This window comes from Parus major, chromosome 7 (genome assembly GCF_001522545.3).
Source record: "Parus major isolate Abel chromosome 7, Parus_major1.1, whole genome shotgun sequence".
Taxonomy (NCBI): Eukaryota; Metazoa; Chordata; class Aves; order Passeriformes; family Paridae; genus Parus; species Parus major.
Window position 1 is genome coordinate 3,132,933 of NC_031776.1, and position 20,054 is coordinate 3,152,986.

At 37.0% G+C, this 20,054-nt stretch overlaps 1 protein-coding gene across 3 annotated transcripts in view; it reads right to left on the reverse strand.

The window, feature by feature from the left end:
- The window catches only part of SPAG16 (sperm associated antigen 16), a 359,993-nt gene that overhangs the window by 327,352 nt on the left and 12,587 nt on the right, over positions 1-20,054 (reverse strand). For all 3 annotated transcript variants that reach the window (XM_033516153.1, XM_015635568.3, XM_033516152.1), the window contains exons 6-9: positions 14,665-14,772; positions 13,279-13,396; positions 11,868-11,937; positions 6,768-6,919 (exon numbers count right to left, since the gene is read on the reverse strand). In XM_033516153.1, coding sequence (XP_033372044.1) covers positions 6,768-6,919; positions 11,868-11,937; positions 13,279-13,396; positions 14,665-14,772 — 448 coding nt within the window. The remainder of the gene's footprint in view (positions 1-6,767; positions 6,920-11,867; positions 11,938-13,278; positions 13,397-14,664; positions 14,773-20,054) is intronic.

Here is a 20,054-nt window from a genome sequence, read left to right on the forward strand (position 1 = left end):
TTAAATACAGTTACTGCACATTTTCATTTGCAGTTGTGTATCAATTACAGCACTTTTATGTATTTTATCAATTACCCAAAAACACCAAGCACATCACTGATTTGTTGTATTGAAAATTAAATCTTAGTATAAAGTGTTTCCAAATTATTACATAACTCTTCCCAACTCCTGCATCATAAACTTTTCATTATGAAACAAACCTTGGAATAAAAGAAATAGAGGAATTATAATTGGAAATAGACTTTTGTGGAATTTAGATTTTTTTTCCCCTCTCACACAGGAAAAAGCCTCTTAAAAACCATTTTTCAAGTGAAATGAAGTTTGCACCAATAACATTGCAACTGAGGTACCCAGCACTAGTCATGTCTTGTGTTGTGCATTCTGCTGCTAGTTAGTGCTTCTCCTTCCTTGAAAGGAACAGAGATCTTGGCAGAAGTTTAACATTCCAAAGAGCATTGGAATTGCACAGTTAAGAGATGTTGTACTGGCAGAATTCCCTTTGAGGGCTGTAAGTTCATCTGTTTAGTGAACCACCAAACAAGAACAACTAAACCCTTCTCCTCTTCCCCCTACAGCTCCCAAATGGTTTGCAAGAGAAATGTTAAGGTTTTGACACTTTAATTAAAAGGAAAACAAAGCATTGGTCCTGAGTTAATGAAACTGCTCAATTATGGTCTCAAAGGCCAAGAGTGCTGACATGACCAACAGCTGGGCAAGCAGCATCCCACCTCCTGCTGTGGGTGTTCTGTAGGGAGACCCTGGTGCCTCAGCAAAGTTCTCTCTTGACTCAGGCAAAGTCAAATCCTCTCCTACAGCCAGTGATGGGATAAGGGAAACCCTCATGCACAACACAATTCCCAGCTCTCTCCATTTGTCAGTCCTGAGGAAGACAGCAGCAGCTCTTTGCAAAAGCGATGGAAACCAAGCATTTTAAAGTCTTTATGTCATTTTTTTATATCTGTCACATCTTCTCTGCAAAGAGAACTCAAAGGTTTTTTCTTCAATTAAATACAGTTTCAGTACATCCCTCTTTCAGGGGATCAAATTTGACCAGTAATTTTATTATTAGCAGTTTTTCTAAGTGACTATAGCAAGAGTGAGATTCACAGCCTCACTGAAGACAGCCTGTTATTCTAAAATCTGTCATTATTGACACTCAAATACAGAAAGAAATATATGAATATGCAAAGCCAATGTATATTTAGAAATAGGAGCAAATGCATCTTACCTCCCAACAACTTTCTGTATTGGTTCTCCGTCTTGGGGGCCTGTAACTTTATTACTTTTGGCAGCATGCAGTGACTCCTCAGCACAAAGAAAACCCTTTGGATGCTCTGAGAGGTAGTTTGATCAAGTACCAATGGCTTAAAGCATCAGTTTTACCACTAAAAATGCAAGGCACTGGATGTCTCAATTTAACAAAGCTGCAAAGGTGGATATAAAATTCTATAGTAAGTTGTCTTTATCATTTGGTCTTGCAACTGTATGAGTATTTCCTCTATAGCTTTATTTGTAGCTAGCACTCTGAACCATTTTCTCATTTTCTCCATGTAGGCCCAACATCTTTAAACATGTTTGAAAAAATCCTAAAACTAAAGCTATTATCACATTACAGAATACAATTTAAAAAAAAAATACAGAAAATACAGAAGACAAAATACAGAAGACAATTTTTTTTAAAGCATCAACTTCACTTGAAAAGCAGCTTTCTTTTTGCCATTCTCAAGTCCACAGTAAAAGTATTTTTTAAAAAAATATATAGACTTGCCTAACAAAACATGCAATTCTTTTAAATTAAATTCCATCAAAACCAACTAAAGGACACATTTTAGATTACACCCAGTTAATCTTGGATCATACTCTTAACATTTGAGTCATGGAACATTAATTCTGTAAGTAGAAGGAAAGAGGCATCATATTCTAAGGATATACATTTTCTTTGCTGCTAAAAACCCACTGTACTCTGAATGACTCTTATTGAATTTCTCCTTTATTACTACTTGTTCTAACAAGTTGTTTTGTAATTTGGGATTTACTTTTGGTTTTATTTCTGGTTTTTTAATATAATTCTTTTCTACTTTAAGGATTCATCCTGTCTCCCTTTAGGGTTCCTTTCTGTTGACTACCTAATTTCACTTTTCACCCTTTCTTTGATAGTTTCATAGATTTCTAATCATTCTTACTGCTCTGGTGTAGATGCCCCACTTGTCTCCTGAAGAGCTTGATCATACTGCACACAGAACTGCAGCCAAAGCCACATGCCATGTGAAATTAGCTAGAGGAATATTCCACATGCTCCAGGCAATATTTCTGGTTTACACTGCAGCAGTGTTCAGCTGTTCCACGGTATTCTGTGGTTTTCAACTCATGTTAAGCCTGTTTTACACAACATACCCTAGAGCCTACTCTAATTAAAGCCAATGATCAACTCTTCCTAATCTTCTTGATCTCTATTTGTACATTGGATCATTTTTTAAAGGCAGTTTTGCAGCTCTTCTTACATTGTCTGTAATTTCTTTAGATCAGTTCCCCAATAGGTCAGGTTTGGAATTCCACTCCTGTCCTCAGCTGCACTTGCTGTTCCAGCCCCACCAAACCCAGGCCACTTGGTCTGCAAATTCTGTCAGCTTATTTTCTCTTCCATTTTCCAGATCATTAAGGACAATATATCCCTGCAAAAAAGCCTCTTCAGTGTATCTGTGTGTTTGTAATCTATTTTCCATTAATTTAAAAAAAAAAAAAAAAAATTATGTCAAGCCAAATTTCCACAGTTGTTCACAGGAATTAATCTGTGAGACAGCATTCAAAGCCTTTTTAAAACCTAAGTGCTCTTGCATGTTATCCATGTACCTCTTATCTTTCCATGGATGCTATATAGACTGGATTTAAACAATTTTTCCTTGAAAACCCATTTTGCCAGTTAATTCTTTCCTTGGTTTCTTGCAGATATTGAGTAAAATTTCAGTTATACACTGCCAACTAACTTAGGAATATAAGTTATACCGTCCAGTCTATGATTTCTTAGCTTTTATTTTTTATCTCATTTAAAACACAGACACTGCATTTTCTTTTCCATTCTCTAGGCTGCAGTCTTATATTTGGGTAACTTGTATTCATATTCTTAGCTCCATGTCTGCAGTTTTATTATCCCAGGGAAGAGCTGTAGAAATAAGCATTCCCAGTATTATCTGTCAGTCACCTACTCTCTTCTGAATATCGAATCAGTGCTTTCTTAGCCACATTATTACAAACACAAAGTGATTATCTGTTTCATTTATGACCCTTCCTAACTGCTTTGGGACCATCTTTCCAATTCTGTCCCCAATACACCTGTGCTAATTCATATTCAAACTCAATTGTCTGATTAAGTAATCACTTGGTTTCATCTCCCCTTCAACTTGAGAGCACAGGAACAGCAGTTCTTGTAAATTTTGTACTCTTTTTTCCATAGAACTGAGGAGAAACTTCACTGTAACACACATACCCGTGTGATATTTAACCCAAAGCCTTATTAGTTACAAAGGCCATATCTGTATGACCACTGGAATTTACTTCTCTATTTTTAATATACACAATGGCCATAGTTGCAAAATTTGTTCCACAGAAACAGGTAATTCCTCAACTCCAGAAATGTCCAACGCACCTTTAGATAAAGTTTTACACCAAGTAAAACTTCAGAAAATTAAATTGGGTTGTAATATACGTAGAAATGTAGTTTAGTGAACATAAAGAAGCTGCAATTGTCCTGCTAAGACCTTATAAAAGCAATCAAACATAGAATGTACTCAGAAAGGAACCTGAGAGAATAAAAATAGGAAAGTTTTCAAGAGCATAATGAAATTCACATTATCAAAGGTTCTCTATAATTTTAATGACCTGTGAGTGCATTTTAATTAATTTAAATGTTTGAAGTATTACTCTATGCACATTCTTAGTCTAAGACTACTTATGCTATTGATACTGGCTTATTAAGGGTCAGATATGTAAATAGTTTAGACTAATTGTCTTTTACTACAATTTAATTCAGTCTCATCACAAAGATTGTAAAATCAGGACAATGCATTCTCCTAGGAAAAAATCCAGTTGCTTTCTCATTTACTGTTTCAGTGATAAACTTCACATCAAAGGGACTCTGTGTTTTAAATGACATGTCAGCTTTTACAGGATATTGCAATAACACAATATATGTCTGTCCTTGAAGTAAATGTTCTAGCTCAGCTATGACTCATATTTGCATCTACTTAAAAGCACAGACATTTGTTAGATCACTATTTAGCTACCAGACACAGAAGAGATGTTAAATCATTTCCATCACCATAGTTCACTGCTGAGTAACAGTACAGTTAATACAAACATTTATAATTTTGTCTCAAGGATACAATCTCATGACAATTTAGTGGCTTTTTACCGAATGGGATATAATCCAAATGCCTGAACTTATAAATTGGATAAGGTGTTCACTCTAAACTTTTTTAAGCTTTAAAAGTTCACCTACATTTACTGAATCAGGCATGACAATCCTAGACAGTGAATTTTACCTATATTTTCCACATCTGCTCTTCTCTTTTTCTCTCTTCTCTTGTAAATGTATATGCAAATACAGGATTACAATTGCATTTATTTCTTCTATATATTCCTCAGTGAACTCTATGGAACTGACCAAATTCATGCTCTGACTCCTACTTCTTCTGTGGTATAAAGACAATTTAAATGAATCATAATCTCAATAAGTATAAATCAATTTTACCTTTTCCAATAAAACATTTAAATAACTTAGGGAACTTTTCAGTAGGTGTTCGTGATCATTCATGTTGAATCATTGTAAGAAAGGATCTAAATTACATAACACACAGCAGAACTTAAAAGATCTTTTGATACAGGTCAGAGGAGATGAGACAGCACACAAGCTTGATTCCAAGTATCACAGAAATTCACCTAAAGAAGGGAAGGCTCTCCTTTACACCTCATCCTTTTGATGGGAACAAATACATGAGACACCTAAACACTTGAATAAGAACACACTATTTTAATTCAATACATTGGTTTAGAACTAAAGTTCAATAAATGTGTACTTCTGTTTTAAACACAATTTTAGGTCACCTCTTTGCACTCTGCACATTCATCATTCCCTCTGCCATTTATTTCTAACATCCAAAGCAGTAATTCATAGGCACTATCCAAGCTGGAATCCTTTCTTTGGAGAAAGGAAATGTGAAGTGAAAAAGAGCTATCGTTCCATTTGGAAGTGATGCTAATCTCACACCTAAAGTTTTAGATTATTGCTTAGCCATGGAAAATTCTAGTACATTCAAACATGCCCATATTTTCTGATGACTTATTTCTGGAACTAACCCAGTTTTCTAATCCATTGATTAAATAAAGACATCAGGGCCTCTGGTGGGACTCCTTTGGGAAACTTAAGATCTGTAAAACACAGATGCTTGTCAGAACCAGTCAACTAACTGTGCTCATGAATTTCAAAGAACAAGAGCCAGACAGGCACACTACCTGTTCAGAGTTTATATTTTGGGGGTGAAACATAACATTGCTGAAGTTCTCCATAAAAATCCTGATGACTTCAGTAGAAACAGAAACATAAAAATGATTGCTTCTTGGATTATGAAATTTTATCTGTTCACAAGTCAGAATGAAGTGAGGAGGTACTTCTAAGAGTCTAGCATGAAAGTTTTTAACCACTGCCTAAAAAACAGGGAAAGGGGAGATGGACTGACTGGCACATGCCACAGATACCAATAGATGTGAGGATAGTATGGAAAAATAATTTCTATACATGGTGAGAAATGTTTCAATAAGCAACAGGAGAGATACAGAGAGAGATTTTTTTTATTTTTTTTTTAAGGACTCAGGAGCAGAAAAAAAGAATGAAAATAGAACAAAAATGGTATGTTTGTCTGTGGAGAGGTGCACTGCCAAAGTGAAGCAGATGAAATGCTCTTGCAAAGCCAGACTGAAACCTACAAAAATTAATTACCACAGACATATTTTTGTGGAGACAGGAAAAGGAAAGACTGAGGTTGCTTCTGACAATATCTCCATCAACTAAAGACAGTTCAAACTCCAACTCTAGATGTCAAACAAAAATAGAGCAGTTGTAACAGTTTTGGGAGCTTCTGAAATTTTAAATATTACAATGTTTACCCCAATTTGGAAAAATAAAAAGCATTGTTATGAAGTCCCTAAATGCAACCTCAATAAATAAAACAAATGGACTAAAGTAATTATTTTCCATAATAAAAAAACATACCCAATCAGGAATTAACTTTGATTTTGGACAACTTCCAAACTGAAGCAGTAACATACCTCAGGTATACTCAGGTTTAGAAGCTCTGACTATTAGGAAGTTACCAGTTTTTTGCTCTTAGTCTCACAGATGTTGTCCCTTTTAGTCCCAGCTGGAACAGTCTGAAATGCTGGAAAAGTTTTCAAGCATTATGGAACATATCAGGGTTTCTCAAGTTACAAAAGAAACACAGCAGAGCAAGAAGCAATTACAGCCAGTGCTCCTCCTCTGCTAGGTGATTACTTTGGATTCTCAAAAAGTAGACTGCTAGCTTCAATTAATCAGAGTTCCTGTAATTCCCTGAAAATTGTAACAGAAACTCGTATTAAAAATAAAAAACTTGTTACCTACCTGTCCTATTTACTTCAACTAAGCAAGACTTCCTCTAATCACATTGGACAGGTGTCCTTCAGCACAGCTTAGTGTAAAGAGGATTGACACTGTACAGCTGCAAAGAACACAGTACCTTTAGGTCTCTCCTGCCCATCTTCCTCTCTGCATCTTCATCTGGATCACAGGAAGAGCTTGCAACAACAAGGAATTTTTGCTGCCTGGCTTCCCGAAGAGCTTTCTGGGTGGGACCTTCAAACTCTTTCTTCCTTGTACAATCATGGCCTACTATAAAACAAAACCAAAATAAATGTCATCAGAATACTTTTTATTTACTCTTCTGGAAGATATCTCCTTACTTAATATTAGTCAGACATATGAAATTCTCAAAGAAACACCACTCTAAATAAGAAGATATTCAGGTTAGTGTGCAATCCATATAAAGTATTCCAGGGCTACAAGTATCTCTGCTCCACAAATAATTTCATCTTATCTAAAGGGTACCCTAGACTTGGCCCCAAAAATGCAATAATCTTGGAGCACACAGAGAGTCACAGGGAAATGGATGCATTCTTTCACATCCCTCAGAGCCACAGGAAACATCAGTTCTCTGCCTCCTATCTGGTATCCACCACCAATGCAATATTCTGATTTTCAGCCCACTATTCCTTTTGTTTCCCTGCACTTTCTGCCAACCCACATTTCAAACAAGGAATTACTGGTGAATAGGTAACTCAGCAAAGAAATCCTAAGCAGGTAAAACAGCTTTAAATCATCAAAGTTTGAAATGGATAGGATGAGGAGTACAGCACACGTGGACTACAGCACAGGGCATCTGCCATGACCTGGCAGAAAGGACACTGCTCTCTGCCAGCCTTTGCATTGGCAGCTCATACAAATCCAAACACACTTTGGGACCTGTGTATCTTGTTGCAGTGCTCTGTTGGATGTTCATGGATCTACATACAGAAAAAATGTAATATAGATTTCCTACAGGATTTGGGCACTTATATCCCTCCAGTTCTTTGAAAAAAAATAAATCTCTGATTGAAAAAAACGCATTACAAAGCTAAAATCCAGACTGAAACAAATGTACTTCACATTATGCATTTCTAAATTATTGCTCTTGTGAACTGGTTTCATTAAGACTTATACAGCAAAATGCAAACCAGATGACTTAAAGCAGGGGAAAACAAACCAAGCACTCCCTCCACTCAAGGCAAAAAAATCAGATCAAGCAATACAAAACTCTCCTGTATACCCAACCTGAGTACAATTGAAACTGGTGGAAAGAACTGTGCCTGGATTTAAAAAAACTTGAGTATTTATGTATTCTCACATAATATGTTTTAGAAATTGAAACTACTGTCACAGGTATCACAAAAAATAACTTTCTCTGAGGAACAGTAGACAACAAAATTGTTTTGTATGTCTAACACCTTCTACTCACTTAGTAACTGCTATCCACTACCATGTTGCTCACAGAGTATCTGGTTTGTTGGTCCTTTTTCAGATACCCACACCTATAAAGTAACAGTGTTATGACAGTTCCAGAGCTTTAAGATTCCATGAAGTAACAATGGAAAAAAAGAAAGAATGAGTTCCAAAGACCTGTTGCATTTAGATGTCAACAGCTTAGGTTTAAAGATTTTCTATTTTGATTGCATTGCACATAGAATGGGCACAGCCAGGATCAAGTACTTCAACTGGTGCATTTTAAATTTCTTTTTGCATGACCTTCTAACTGCTATTGCATCAGATCAAGGAAAGGAAAAGCACAGCTAACAGTCTTAGCAATGAGTTAATTCAACCATGAGTAAAGAAACTCATTGAGTTCAACTTTTGAATATAATTGGGTAATAAATAAGCACCTGTTGTTTTTAGAAAATACAAGAAGAGTACTGAGCAAGGAGCAGTTTTATAACATGTTTAGAACCAGCTGCTATAGCAGTGCTCACTTAGGTTTATAAGCAAGCCACAATCACCACTGTTAAATTCCTGCAGGCAAAAGGGTTCTTTTTTCAGAGCATCACTTAACACTGTGTTTTGATCCATAAGGAAGGCTGCAAACACTGTTAATATACACCAATACCCTTAGTAAAATAACAGCTCTCCCTCTCTGATAATTAGATTCCTCTATGTATGATCTTGCTGCCATAACAGGAAGGGCCAGATTTGAAACACAACCAGTTTTTAATGCAAATCTCCTTAAAAAAAAATAAAAAAATCCATTACTTTTTAAAAACTAATCTGAACCCATAGCATAATTTTTTTTCAGAGCTGATTTCTGAGTGAGCATCAGAGGGAGAGAACCAGCCTACATGATGACAAAATCCTAACAACAATTGCTAATTCCTCTCCAGCTACTATATGTCCTTCATATCAATTTGAAACAAGCAAGGCAAGAATTAGGTTTCTTTAGGTGTCTTAAAAATTATTAGATGTTCTTCTCTTGAAGGATTTCTGTACAAAGCTGAACAGCAGCCTGACAGTGAGACAGCAAAAAACTGCTGGTAAATAAATTACACTCTCTGTATTGTGGATGCTATCTTCAATTGCTTGAAATGCAGAAGGATGAAAGCTCCTACATCAAATGCCTGAGTAATAAAGTCCAGAATAGTTGCCCTAAAATTAAAATTAAGTACTGTTAATTTTTTTCTACCTAGCTGCCAGATACAAATTTACAATGCAAACTCACTGTGAATACTAAGAAGTTCCCCTTTGTTCTTTATTGTGCAGTGTATGACTCAGAGAAAAAGAGCAGCCACAAACTAAAACCAAACGCAAAATCACTGAATTATTTGGGTTGCAAGGTGCCTTAAAAGCTCATCCACTTCTACCCCTCTGACATGGGCAACACCTTCTACAATCCCAGACTGCTCCAAGCCCTGTCCTGCCCAGCCTTGGACACTTCCAGGGATGGGGCAGCCACGGCTTCTCTGGGCAACCTGTGCCAGGCCTCACCACTCTCACAGGGAAGAATTTCTCCCCAATATCTAATTTAAATCTATTATGTCTCAGCATGAAGCCATTCCCCCTTGTCCTGTCACTACATGCCCTTGTAAAAAGTTCCTCTCCTGCTTTCCTGGAGTGGATGTGCAGAAGCTCATGGTTCAGCAAGTCCAAAACTAATTAAAAGCCACTCGCAGTGCCCTCTAGCCAAGCCAGCATTCCAGGTGTTCCACGGTGAAGTCAGGCTGTGGGAAAAAGGCAGCCTCAGGAGCAGTGAAGGGCAATCCCCTGCTGCTGAGCAGAGCCCTCCTCCTTCCTTCAGGCTCTGCACTGCAGTGAAAGCAGACACCTGCCAGGAGAGGCAGCTCAGCTTGGCCAAGGATCACTTGCCACTCTGGGTGTGTGCTGTCCTCTAACTCAAGCATCCCAATGCACAGGAGTCAGCCCAGAAGACTGAAAAGTGCAGCTGGGAGTCTCCTTACAGCCCAGATTTCCACCTCCAACAGCAATCTGAATTTTGAGAAAAATTAAGCAAACATTTCTCCAGTATCCATGAGAAATCCATGTTTCTCAGGATTATACTTACACTCTCTCATGAATAAGAAATCGAGAGGGAACAGAATATGATCACCTTTCAAGAGGCAATATTACCCACTGAGACATGAGTATGACCTACAGAGGCCAATAAAAATTATGTAGTATTAGAGGACAAAGCACTGAAACAAAATGAATTGAAATACTGATTAATTTATGATACCCAAGGTAAATTAAAACTTGTAGAAGCATGTGGGTGGCTGATGAGCTTAATTTGTGTTGGAGACTGACAAGCAGTTTTTTATATAATTATTTATCAAATGGCTCCCTTGCTTGTCACTTCTTGGTATTACAAAGGGCTCTCAAGATTTCTGGAAAAAGAACAAGACTGAACAGCCAGAGAGTGGTTTTTAGAATCAAACAACAAATGAAAGTATTTAATATGAGAAGGAGACAGGTGGGGCATCCACACATGAGCACAGGGAAGATCCCACACTATATTTTCTCAATCCAGAGTATCTTAATAGGAAAGGAAGGCAGTGCTTCCTCTTCACTCAACTACAAACACCAAAAAAACCAAAATAAACTTATTTGGCTACTATTCTTTTTCTCAGCCTTGTGTTTTCTAGAGGAACTTTACACAATGGCAGTAATTCCATGAACATGGGAACTAATGAAGCTTTTTGTCAAAGGCTGGGGTAACTCAATGGATTTTTACCTAGGGTACATTTCCAGTGCCAAAGGAGGTTTAGGCTTTAACACATTCAAAAAAACAAAAACAAAAACAAAAAACAAAAAAAAAACAAAACAAAACCAAAAAAAAACACAAACCAACAAAAAACCCATAAAACCACAAAACAAACAGGTATTGAAGTTGCCATAATTGGAACAAATTCTTCACCTGGAAGTTGTGTAATGTTTGTAGGGCTCTCTAATTTCAAGTAAACACTTATCTCTGATGGGAGTCCTGCTCATGACTAAGGCAGGTGCAACATCCCCTTCACATGTCAATTCTCTGTTGTCAGATGATGGAGCTCACCACTTCCCTTCTACACCATCCCACTTATTTTCAGGAGAATTTAAAAAACCTGGTTTCTTTGAAACTTATCTTACTACCAAATGTAGCTGCAATTGAAAAATAGGTTCAAAATTATTAGTGAGATTGATGCTCTCAGAGGATGTGATAGCATGAGCTTCATTTTCTTAGGAAAGCAGAGGTGCTAAGGTTTTCCTGATGGAGTTAGAAAAAATTATGTAAAAATTACACAGAGAAGTAGTGTGGTACCATACAGATACTATTCCATCAGGTATTATATCACCTTAGCAATCTTCTGTAAAAATGAGAGTCTGGATTTCATAACACCAGTATTTTCAAAATGTTTTCAGACCACAATGTCTGCTTTCTGAAGGGTGAGCTGAGAAAGAACACACACACACACACAGGAAAGGGAGTATCAGCAGATACAGTAACAAAATCAGTCACAAAATAGATTTCTAGGACATAGTCCTTCCAATTCCAACTCATATATTCCATATTGCCTTCAGCAGTCTCACTCTCCTAAGTGAATACACTTCAGAATAAAATATTCAAATGATAAAACTGCTGCTCAGACACCAGGTCAGCTGATAAAATGCAGTGCAAATATTTTTGATTTACTGTTACACCATATTTTGAGATGCATCACATCAACAAAAAAAAATACATAACCAGTCTGAGCCTGGTGATGATGCTGTGATGGGGATATTTTACCTTTTGTCTCAGGGATCTGCTTAGTATATCCGGACTCTAAATTTTCTAACGCAGCCTGCAAACCTGTAACCTAATTTTAAAAAGAGGAAAGAACAAGAGGAAGCAATATTAAAGCATTACTTTTGAAGTGTCTGTTCACAACACACAGCATTCATGTGTACCTCATTAATTCCATCTCTAATTTTTTACTCTTGCTTATTATCTTATGTCTCTAAGTTATGAACATAACTCCTAATTCAAGATTTTGGAAAGACCCAGAGCAAAAATGCAATAAAACACAAGCCACCCAGAATCCCTCAAAACACTTTTACAACTCTATTAAAACAATGCAGACATACAGAATACCAGGGTTCTGACTACACCAGCAACTTTTAACAACTGCTGTCACTGCCCTGATCTCGAATTTAATGGCACAATATGACTTACAGCTTTGTCACAACAAAACATCACAAAATATGGTATTGTGCATTACAAAAAAACTCATTGCTCTAGAGTGAATACAGTTCATAACTGCAGAGGTCCTACATACATATACATATATATGCCCCTGAAATTTCATAGCATTGAAACTGTTCCATGTTTTGTACTCCTGATTCAGCAGAACTCCATATGGGCATAAACTTCCTTTTCCTATAGGGCATTTTCCTTATTGAAATTTCAGACATATAATCCTCACTGTTTTGTAAGGAAGCCTTGAGGTGACCAGAGAAAAACTGGAGGCAGAGGAAAGGAGGAAATGAGAGATGAAGACTATCAGAAGAGGTGTGAGCATAGTAAATTCCTTTCCTTTTACCCACATATAATTGATGCTACTGCTGGAATGCATTTGGGTAGGGTTTTTTCTCTTTTTTTCCTACTTCTTTTCTTAAACACATGCCAGGTAATTTTCTGTCTGTCATCTCTTCTACCTGTGCTCATACTGCTTCCTGTCAAAGTGGCAGAATATCTTGTATACATCAGGTAAGATCAGAGAAGTAAAAATAATGTTCAAATATTCCACTCAAGACTGAAATACTGTCTCTGATATTGTCATGTATTTTTTTTCTAAACTAGCAGGTCACTCCTGGGTATATTTAGGAAAAAATAAAATAATTAACAGTAATAAAAGTTAAAATAAGCTACTTCCAAAGGCATAGATGGAAGCATGGGAAGCTGTGTGAATATTGAACCTGCTGCACACTGCTGCTCTACAGCTCTACAGTGAGTATACACTGTCATCTATTACTCTGTGACACCACATTTCACACACTTTCACTGCTAATATTTCACCAAATCATGAAAACTCATAAAATATTCTGCTTCAGAATGCTTCATAAGTGACTTGCTTTACCAGAAATATCCTGTGTATTTACCAAAGTAAAAACCAGAAGCTTCCTTACAGCTGTGCAAGTGGTGTTCACCACATTTTTACCTGCCCCAATGCTTTGTCTCTCTCCAAACTGGTTAACATTCTCTGTGTCAGTGAATTCTGGTATTTTTCTAACAGCTGCTTCAACACTGGTTCATAGGATGCATAATGTGCCTTCAGCCTGTGATCAAGAGGAGGAAAAATGATTCCTCACAGATGAGTTAAATCAGAGATTTATATATGCATAACTTTTCCCCTCCCCAAACAAATGAGTAAAATTGCCAAAAGGTCAACACAGAGGAGATAGCAAAGCTGTTTAGTATGTAACCAACCAACTGCAATACCACAACAAAGGAGAGAAAAAAAAAAGTCAGGTGAATGAGTAAGAGGATTCACAGCTTGTTTGGTCACATCTTAAAACAATCCATCCAATTTTGTCCTGTTGCTAATCCTTTATACACATACTGCACATTAATTTGGGCTAATTTGTTTTCTTACAGATGGATTGTATTTCACTGGAAGAAAAAGAACTACAGCTGTTATCTGACTAGCAAATAAGATCCTTATCTGGACAAACCAGTCCTAATATGATCATGATTTCTTTCTTCACTACACATTACACTGTGAATAATTAAGCAGTTTTATTCTTCAGACAAACAAAGATTTACACATGAAACGAGAAACATATGACACCAACAGCTCCAGAAGCACTGCATCCTGCAAAATGCTGAGTCACAGAGGACAGAGCAGTGTAGACTGCTCTCTTGCATTAGCAGTGTGCTTTCCAAGGGTGGAGATGTAGAACACAGAGCCGCTGTTACATGCACTGATGGATAACAATACCAACAAAACTCAGGAATTCACTGGGGCTGCAGATGTAAGCCTCTCCCCAGTGTTATTTTAAAACTAGTGGTGGCATAAACATGTGCAAAGAAGAGATCCTAAACTCAGCTCCTATTTAGAGATTAAATCACTATAAATCTGTAGCAATGGACTGGTTTGGGCTTATTTGTAAGCAAAGAAACATAGCAAGCTTCTTACTGCAAGTTCAAGATGACAGAAAATGCCAGCTATGAGAATCAGGAGTGCAAAGGTTCTGAACTTGGTGTGATAGCATTTACCCTTAAAATGGGCAAACATTCTAAACAGAAGTCACCACCTATTTATGGCAAAAGATCTGGGAAAAAAAACAACACAACTCCTTTTTGTTTCCAACTATTAGAAACACCATGCATTCATTAATGCATATTGCACCATAGAAAATCCACCAGAAATAAATCATTGGAAATTCTTTGATCTTTGTGGCACGATGGTCACACTGAGCTGCTGTTTACCAGGACACAACTAAATGCAGCTAGACTCACTTCAGATTTCATAGTGTTATCTCATTATCAGGCAACAATTCAAAACATTAATGCTACATGTATAGCAACTAAAATTCCTTTGTACCTTTTCATTTCACAAATCAGCTTGTTTTTCTCCTGGACCACTCGCTTATGATGCATTCGATGGAAGTCTCGTTCTTTCTGCATTTTTAGGAGAGCCTCTTCTGTTTTACTGTGTGTAAAAAAAAGAAAATGCAAGGCTGTGGAGTTCATTCCTCTACACAAGGCAGCAGTGTTAGTCTCCTCCTGTGAACTGCATCAAGGTATGCTGAATACACATGGAATTATTTTCAGATCTGCACATGTCTACTGTATCTAAGCTGGAAGTTCTTGGTAGTACAACCTGTGCTGAATAATATGTTCTTTTGAGGTCTCTTTGCTGCCAGCTGAGGTTCAAAACCATGGTTACTCCTCTGTTTCCCTCAGATCCTTCAGACAGAATCCATAAGGATTCTGGCATTATAAATCTCAGAGTTGAGGTCAACTTTATGCTAAGCTTGAGGAGATACAAAAACCAATCCTATTGTTTAAAATTCTATGTAAAAGTGTATTGATAATAGTAATAATATACTGAAAATACTGATTTTTTTAAAAAATATTTACATCACATCTGTATTGTTGCCTTGCAAATTAATTTGGAGAGCCTTCTGGAAAAAGCTGGGCCAAAAACTTTTTAGGCTCTCTTCAATCATATTTGTAACCTGTCCCCAGATGTTCCTTGGATGTGAGAGCAGACAGCAAAATGATTCCATTTCAAAATTAACTGTAAACATACTGATAAACTGCTATTCTCTGAGCACATTCTACACACAGCCATGGGACATCCTGAGATGTTCTGCTTAAACTTAAAAAGAAAATATTCTGTATATATTTGGTACATTTTCTCCTTGCCTTTACTGATACGGGTTTGGCAGGAAAGATTAGTAGATGAATTGTTTAATTGCAAAGGAAGCTTGAAATTAACTTGCACTGAAATTAGATATTTGCTTCTTGCAGAAATAAAGCTCATTTCCTCTGCATCAGGAGCTAAAGAACTAGGTAAAACCAAAATGAAAACAGAGTATGACAAAATCAGAGGTCCAGGAAGAAGATCCATAACTGCCAGTGCATTATATTTAATAATTTAAAATATAAATCATTTATTAATACAAATAATTTATATTTGCTGTATATGCAAGGACTCTATTTGTTACCTTTACAAAGTATCATACTGAGTCATTTTTATGTGAACTGGTGCTTGTAGCACTGGCCTGAAGGAGAGCCCAGTGAATTCATGCCATGGAGCCAGGCAGGGCTCCACACATCCTGCTGTGTGCACAAACACCACGAGCTGGAGATATAAAGCTCTCATTAATGATTCTGCTCAGGCTTCTACAAACATTTGAGAGGTAAATGAATCAGTGGTCTCAGGATAATTCTGGGAAACAACTCCCTCACGACACCATGCTCAAAATCTGACTTGCCATAAAGACCTTGAATGCAACCCCTGCCCCTTCAGAGCTCAGCAGATGGCTCATTTTGAGCATAAAAGATGTTGCTACAGCTATAGCAAAGCCAATATCCATTTCTTTTAGGGAAGATATATGTCAAAGTCTGCAGGTCTCTCCATTGAAACTCCTCTCAAGCAAGTACTTCTGTTAAAATAGCTAAAGAGGACAGGGTGCAGCAAACCCAAGCAGGAATTTTCAGGGGCGTTACATGCCCTGATCCCACTGAGTTTATGTGGGACTACATTCCCCAGGATGCTGCAAGTCATAGCCCTAAGATTTTAATTTAAATAAAGACAGTTTTAGAAAACATATACTTTCAGTCTTTAACTCCATCTAGTTTACATGGCACTTAGAAGCAAAGATGCTAAATGCACCATGTAATTAAACAGCTGCATTTAAATACAGTGCACAACACAAAAAGTGTGCACCTTATTTTTCCATGATGTAGGTAGAAAAATATATGGAGGAATGGTTAGATTTTGGTACAGAAACAGGAACTGGACTGAGAATTTTGTTGCTAATGTCACTAACCAAGATAATAAATACAACTTCCAGGATTACTTTCTATTCTTACTATTGCTTTGGCTGTAAGTTGGGTGTGTATTTGTGAGGAGGCTTCCAAAAAGGAAAGAAAGGTACCTGCAAATGTTACAATTCCTAACTGATGCTGTGAACTCAAATACATACCTCAGGCAAAAGCTTGACACAACTTTAATTCCATCTACCTAAGAAATTCCTAAATATTTAAAGAGCTTTTAAATATCAAAGTTCACAGTCCCTGTGACCAACACAATCTTACCATGACACAACATTTGTCTGACTGCACATGTTTCAATAAATAGGCAAAAGACAGGGTTTGGCCATAGGAAAACGCAAAATTACCTGGCATTCAAATCATTTCATATCATCAGATAAGCAGAGTTTAACATGGCTATGAAATTGCAATCTATTTTCAGTTCAGAAAAATGTTACCAGACTATTAAGTGACCAGACACCACTGAAGATGATGAATTAGAATTAACTAGTCTCATTAACAATTATCAGTTATCAATTATTTACAAATATTTCCTACATATTGTGAGGAAAGCCCATGCTTCCATTAGGGAAATATTCAGCAGATAACAGCACTCCTTAGCAATCAGCTGGGGCTCAAATGCAGCCTTAGAGATAAAAGGGAGCACATTTGAGGTACCCTTTAACTAATGTCACATGGCAAACCAATGTAAAATTAGTTTTGCTTTCTGTCACCACATAATGGTCATTTTTAGAAATAATTTAAATAAAGATTAGTAATGTATCTAAATCTTAAGGCCATAACTATACTTAGTTTTGGAGTAAAAGGATTATGCTGATATTTATTTCTTTTAATGCATGCAGAGACATCAAGATGCCTTCAGACATTGCACAAGCTATAAAAAATACATGCTCACGATACAGAGGAAATGAAGCTAACTGTAATTTTCTCTTTAAATAATGAAACACCACAGTGAAATCTAACCAACAGCCTGCAATCTACTCAATTTGCCCCCCTGCTTGCATGCAATCATGTAAATACTGTATTAAAATACCCAAAATACAATTATAGCTAGCTTCTAGACACTAAATGTCTTCCACCAATTGCTAAACCACATTAAAGTGGGAGGTAATTGGTTTACAGTCATTTATCCTGGGCCCCCATACTGCACAAGTCCCAAATAACATCTCTTTTCTGCAAGATGGCCGTCCAGAGTACCAAGCTCAGAAATACCAAATGTAATTAAAAGCTTTTCTCAATTACATTTCACAGCACCATAGCTCTCAGTCAATGTTTTCTGAGTAATCCACAGAGCAAAATACAGGGCTTCCCTTGCTCATAAATCCTTGGTTTCTAACCAGCCAAATCAGCATTTCTCTCATGCTCTCAGGCATTCTGCCTTCCGAGTCATTCTCTCTGAAAACCTGAAAATTCACATTGTCCTCCCAGTAATTTTGGCTCCTGCTGGAATATTTACCACAGAAAAGTCAGTGATTCAAGTTACTGAACGTATGAACAAGAAAAAATGTTGTTAAGAGTCACTACAGTAAATGAATTTAGGATACAGTATTATGACCAGGGTTTATTCAAAAGGCATAAAAGAACACTGTAGCCCATGGTATGTACAGCAGAAATGCTCAGTTTCACACATTTCAATTATTTCAGAAGAAGTACTGCTTTTATTCATAGATTATTCCAAACAATGTATATGAAATGAATGTCACAAATGCTGAACTTTTAACATTAGTATCAGTGAGATCTTTGAAAGTTATTTGAAATGAAAAGGCTGGAAAGTGAAGTACTGGCAGAGTACTGTTGGCACAGAGCAAGTTTTACACCTGCCTATACTGCATTCCAGTAATAGCTGACAGCCTTTGGAAATAAAGCTCTCCCTGCAAGTGGACAAAGGGGGGGTTTTGTTTCAGCAGTGTTTTCACAAGGCACCTGCAGAAAACCTGCAGTGTGCAACAGGAAAGGACAGTGAACAAGGTGTGCTGGCACAGAATCTGTGTCACACAGAACTGCCCTCAGTCTCAGTGCCCTCTCTGCAACACCAAACCAGTGACATGATCCATTTGTTTGCCACCAGAGTGTTGCTGCTTTAGGTTCCAACAAACAGCAGAATGTGAAAAAGCAGGGCCCAGTTTCAGTTTGTGGATTGAAAGAGTTTGTGGATTGTGAGTGTTGGGATTTCACCTAACAGAGAACCTGTAGCAACCCAATATACCAGCACTCCTTTCCCTCTCCTGCTTGCTCCAAGTTGAACATTATCATGTCATCTTTCAGCTTTTTAACCAGACAGCTGCTGTAAAAATTTTTCTGACACCCCATGGAGTATATTCTTACGGGAAAAATAAAACAACCAGCTCATTCAGACCGTAGTGTAATCAGTTTGAGATTTATATTGTTAAATAATCATGTAGCAATAAAAGAAACCCAGGAAAACCCTTATCAAGTCATAATCAACTCAGATTATTTTGTTACAGCATTATTTTATTGTAGCATGTTCTGCTGCATAGAAGGGGTGAAGAGGGGAAAGAAGAGAGAAAAAAGGTGGGGGGAAAAAAAGAAAATAAAGCTCATTGAAATTACTACTGTCAAGGATAAATTTCATGAGGGCCACATTTTGTCCTTCCTTCTTTTACCCTGCATGACTGCTTCTTACCCTCCCCCACTCATATGAGACACAATCTTTGAGTACCCATTGTCCAAAGAAGCTGCAGATTAAAAAAGGACATGCTTTCTCTGTGGTCTGTCTCCCAGTGCATCATTATACTTAACTACACATCTCACTTGCCACTGTTTATTAAACTACTTGACTGTGGCCAATTAATTCATTAATTTAAAATGTAATAAATCATTACAATCAGAAAATAATTAAATTACCATTAGCAGCAGCAATGATTATTTAACATATGAATAGTTTGGGGGTTTTCTTCATAGAAAGGAACAACTTCGATTTATTTTTTTGTTGCTTTAAACAAAAACAATTTGAGGAATCCTGAGAAAAATTAAAGAGATGGAATTAACTTTACAGTTCCATGTTTTGAAACCACACACTGGCAAATTGGGAGTGCATCATTAGGCCTCAGAGTACATTCTCAATGAACACACACATGTGCAAACACACATTTCTCCAGAAAAGGCCTGTGACACAGGGTTCATTACCACATCTCTCCATTTTATAGGCTAAGTATTTTAACTCTCATGCCTGAAGTACTGCAGACTTGTAGGATAAACTCTACAATGTACACATGAGCATAATCAATGATGGTAATTTACACTGACACACCATTACAACTAGGCCCAGAGAGATGGATTTTTTGTGATTAAAAAAATGAAGAATAAATGTATAGTGATTTTTTTTCCTACACTGAAGGTTTGTGGTAGCTGTAATTTATAGTACTGTAATGCAAAATGCACATAGCAATTTATTTTTTTAGTTCTACC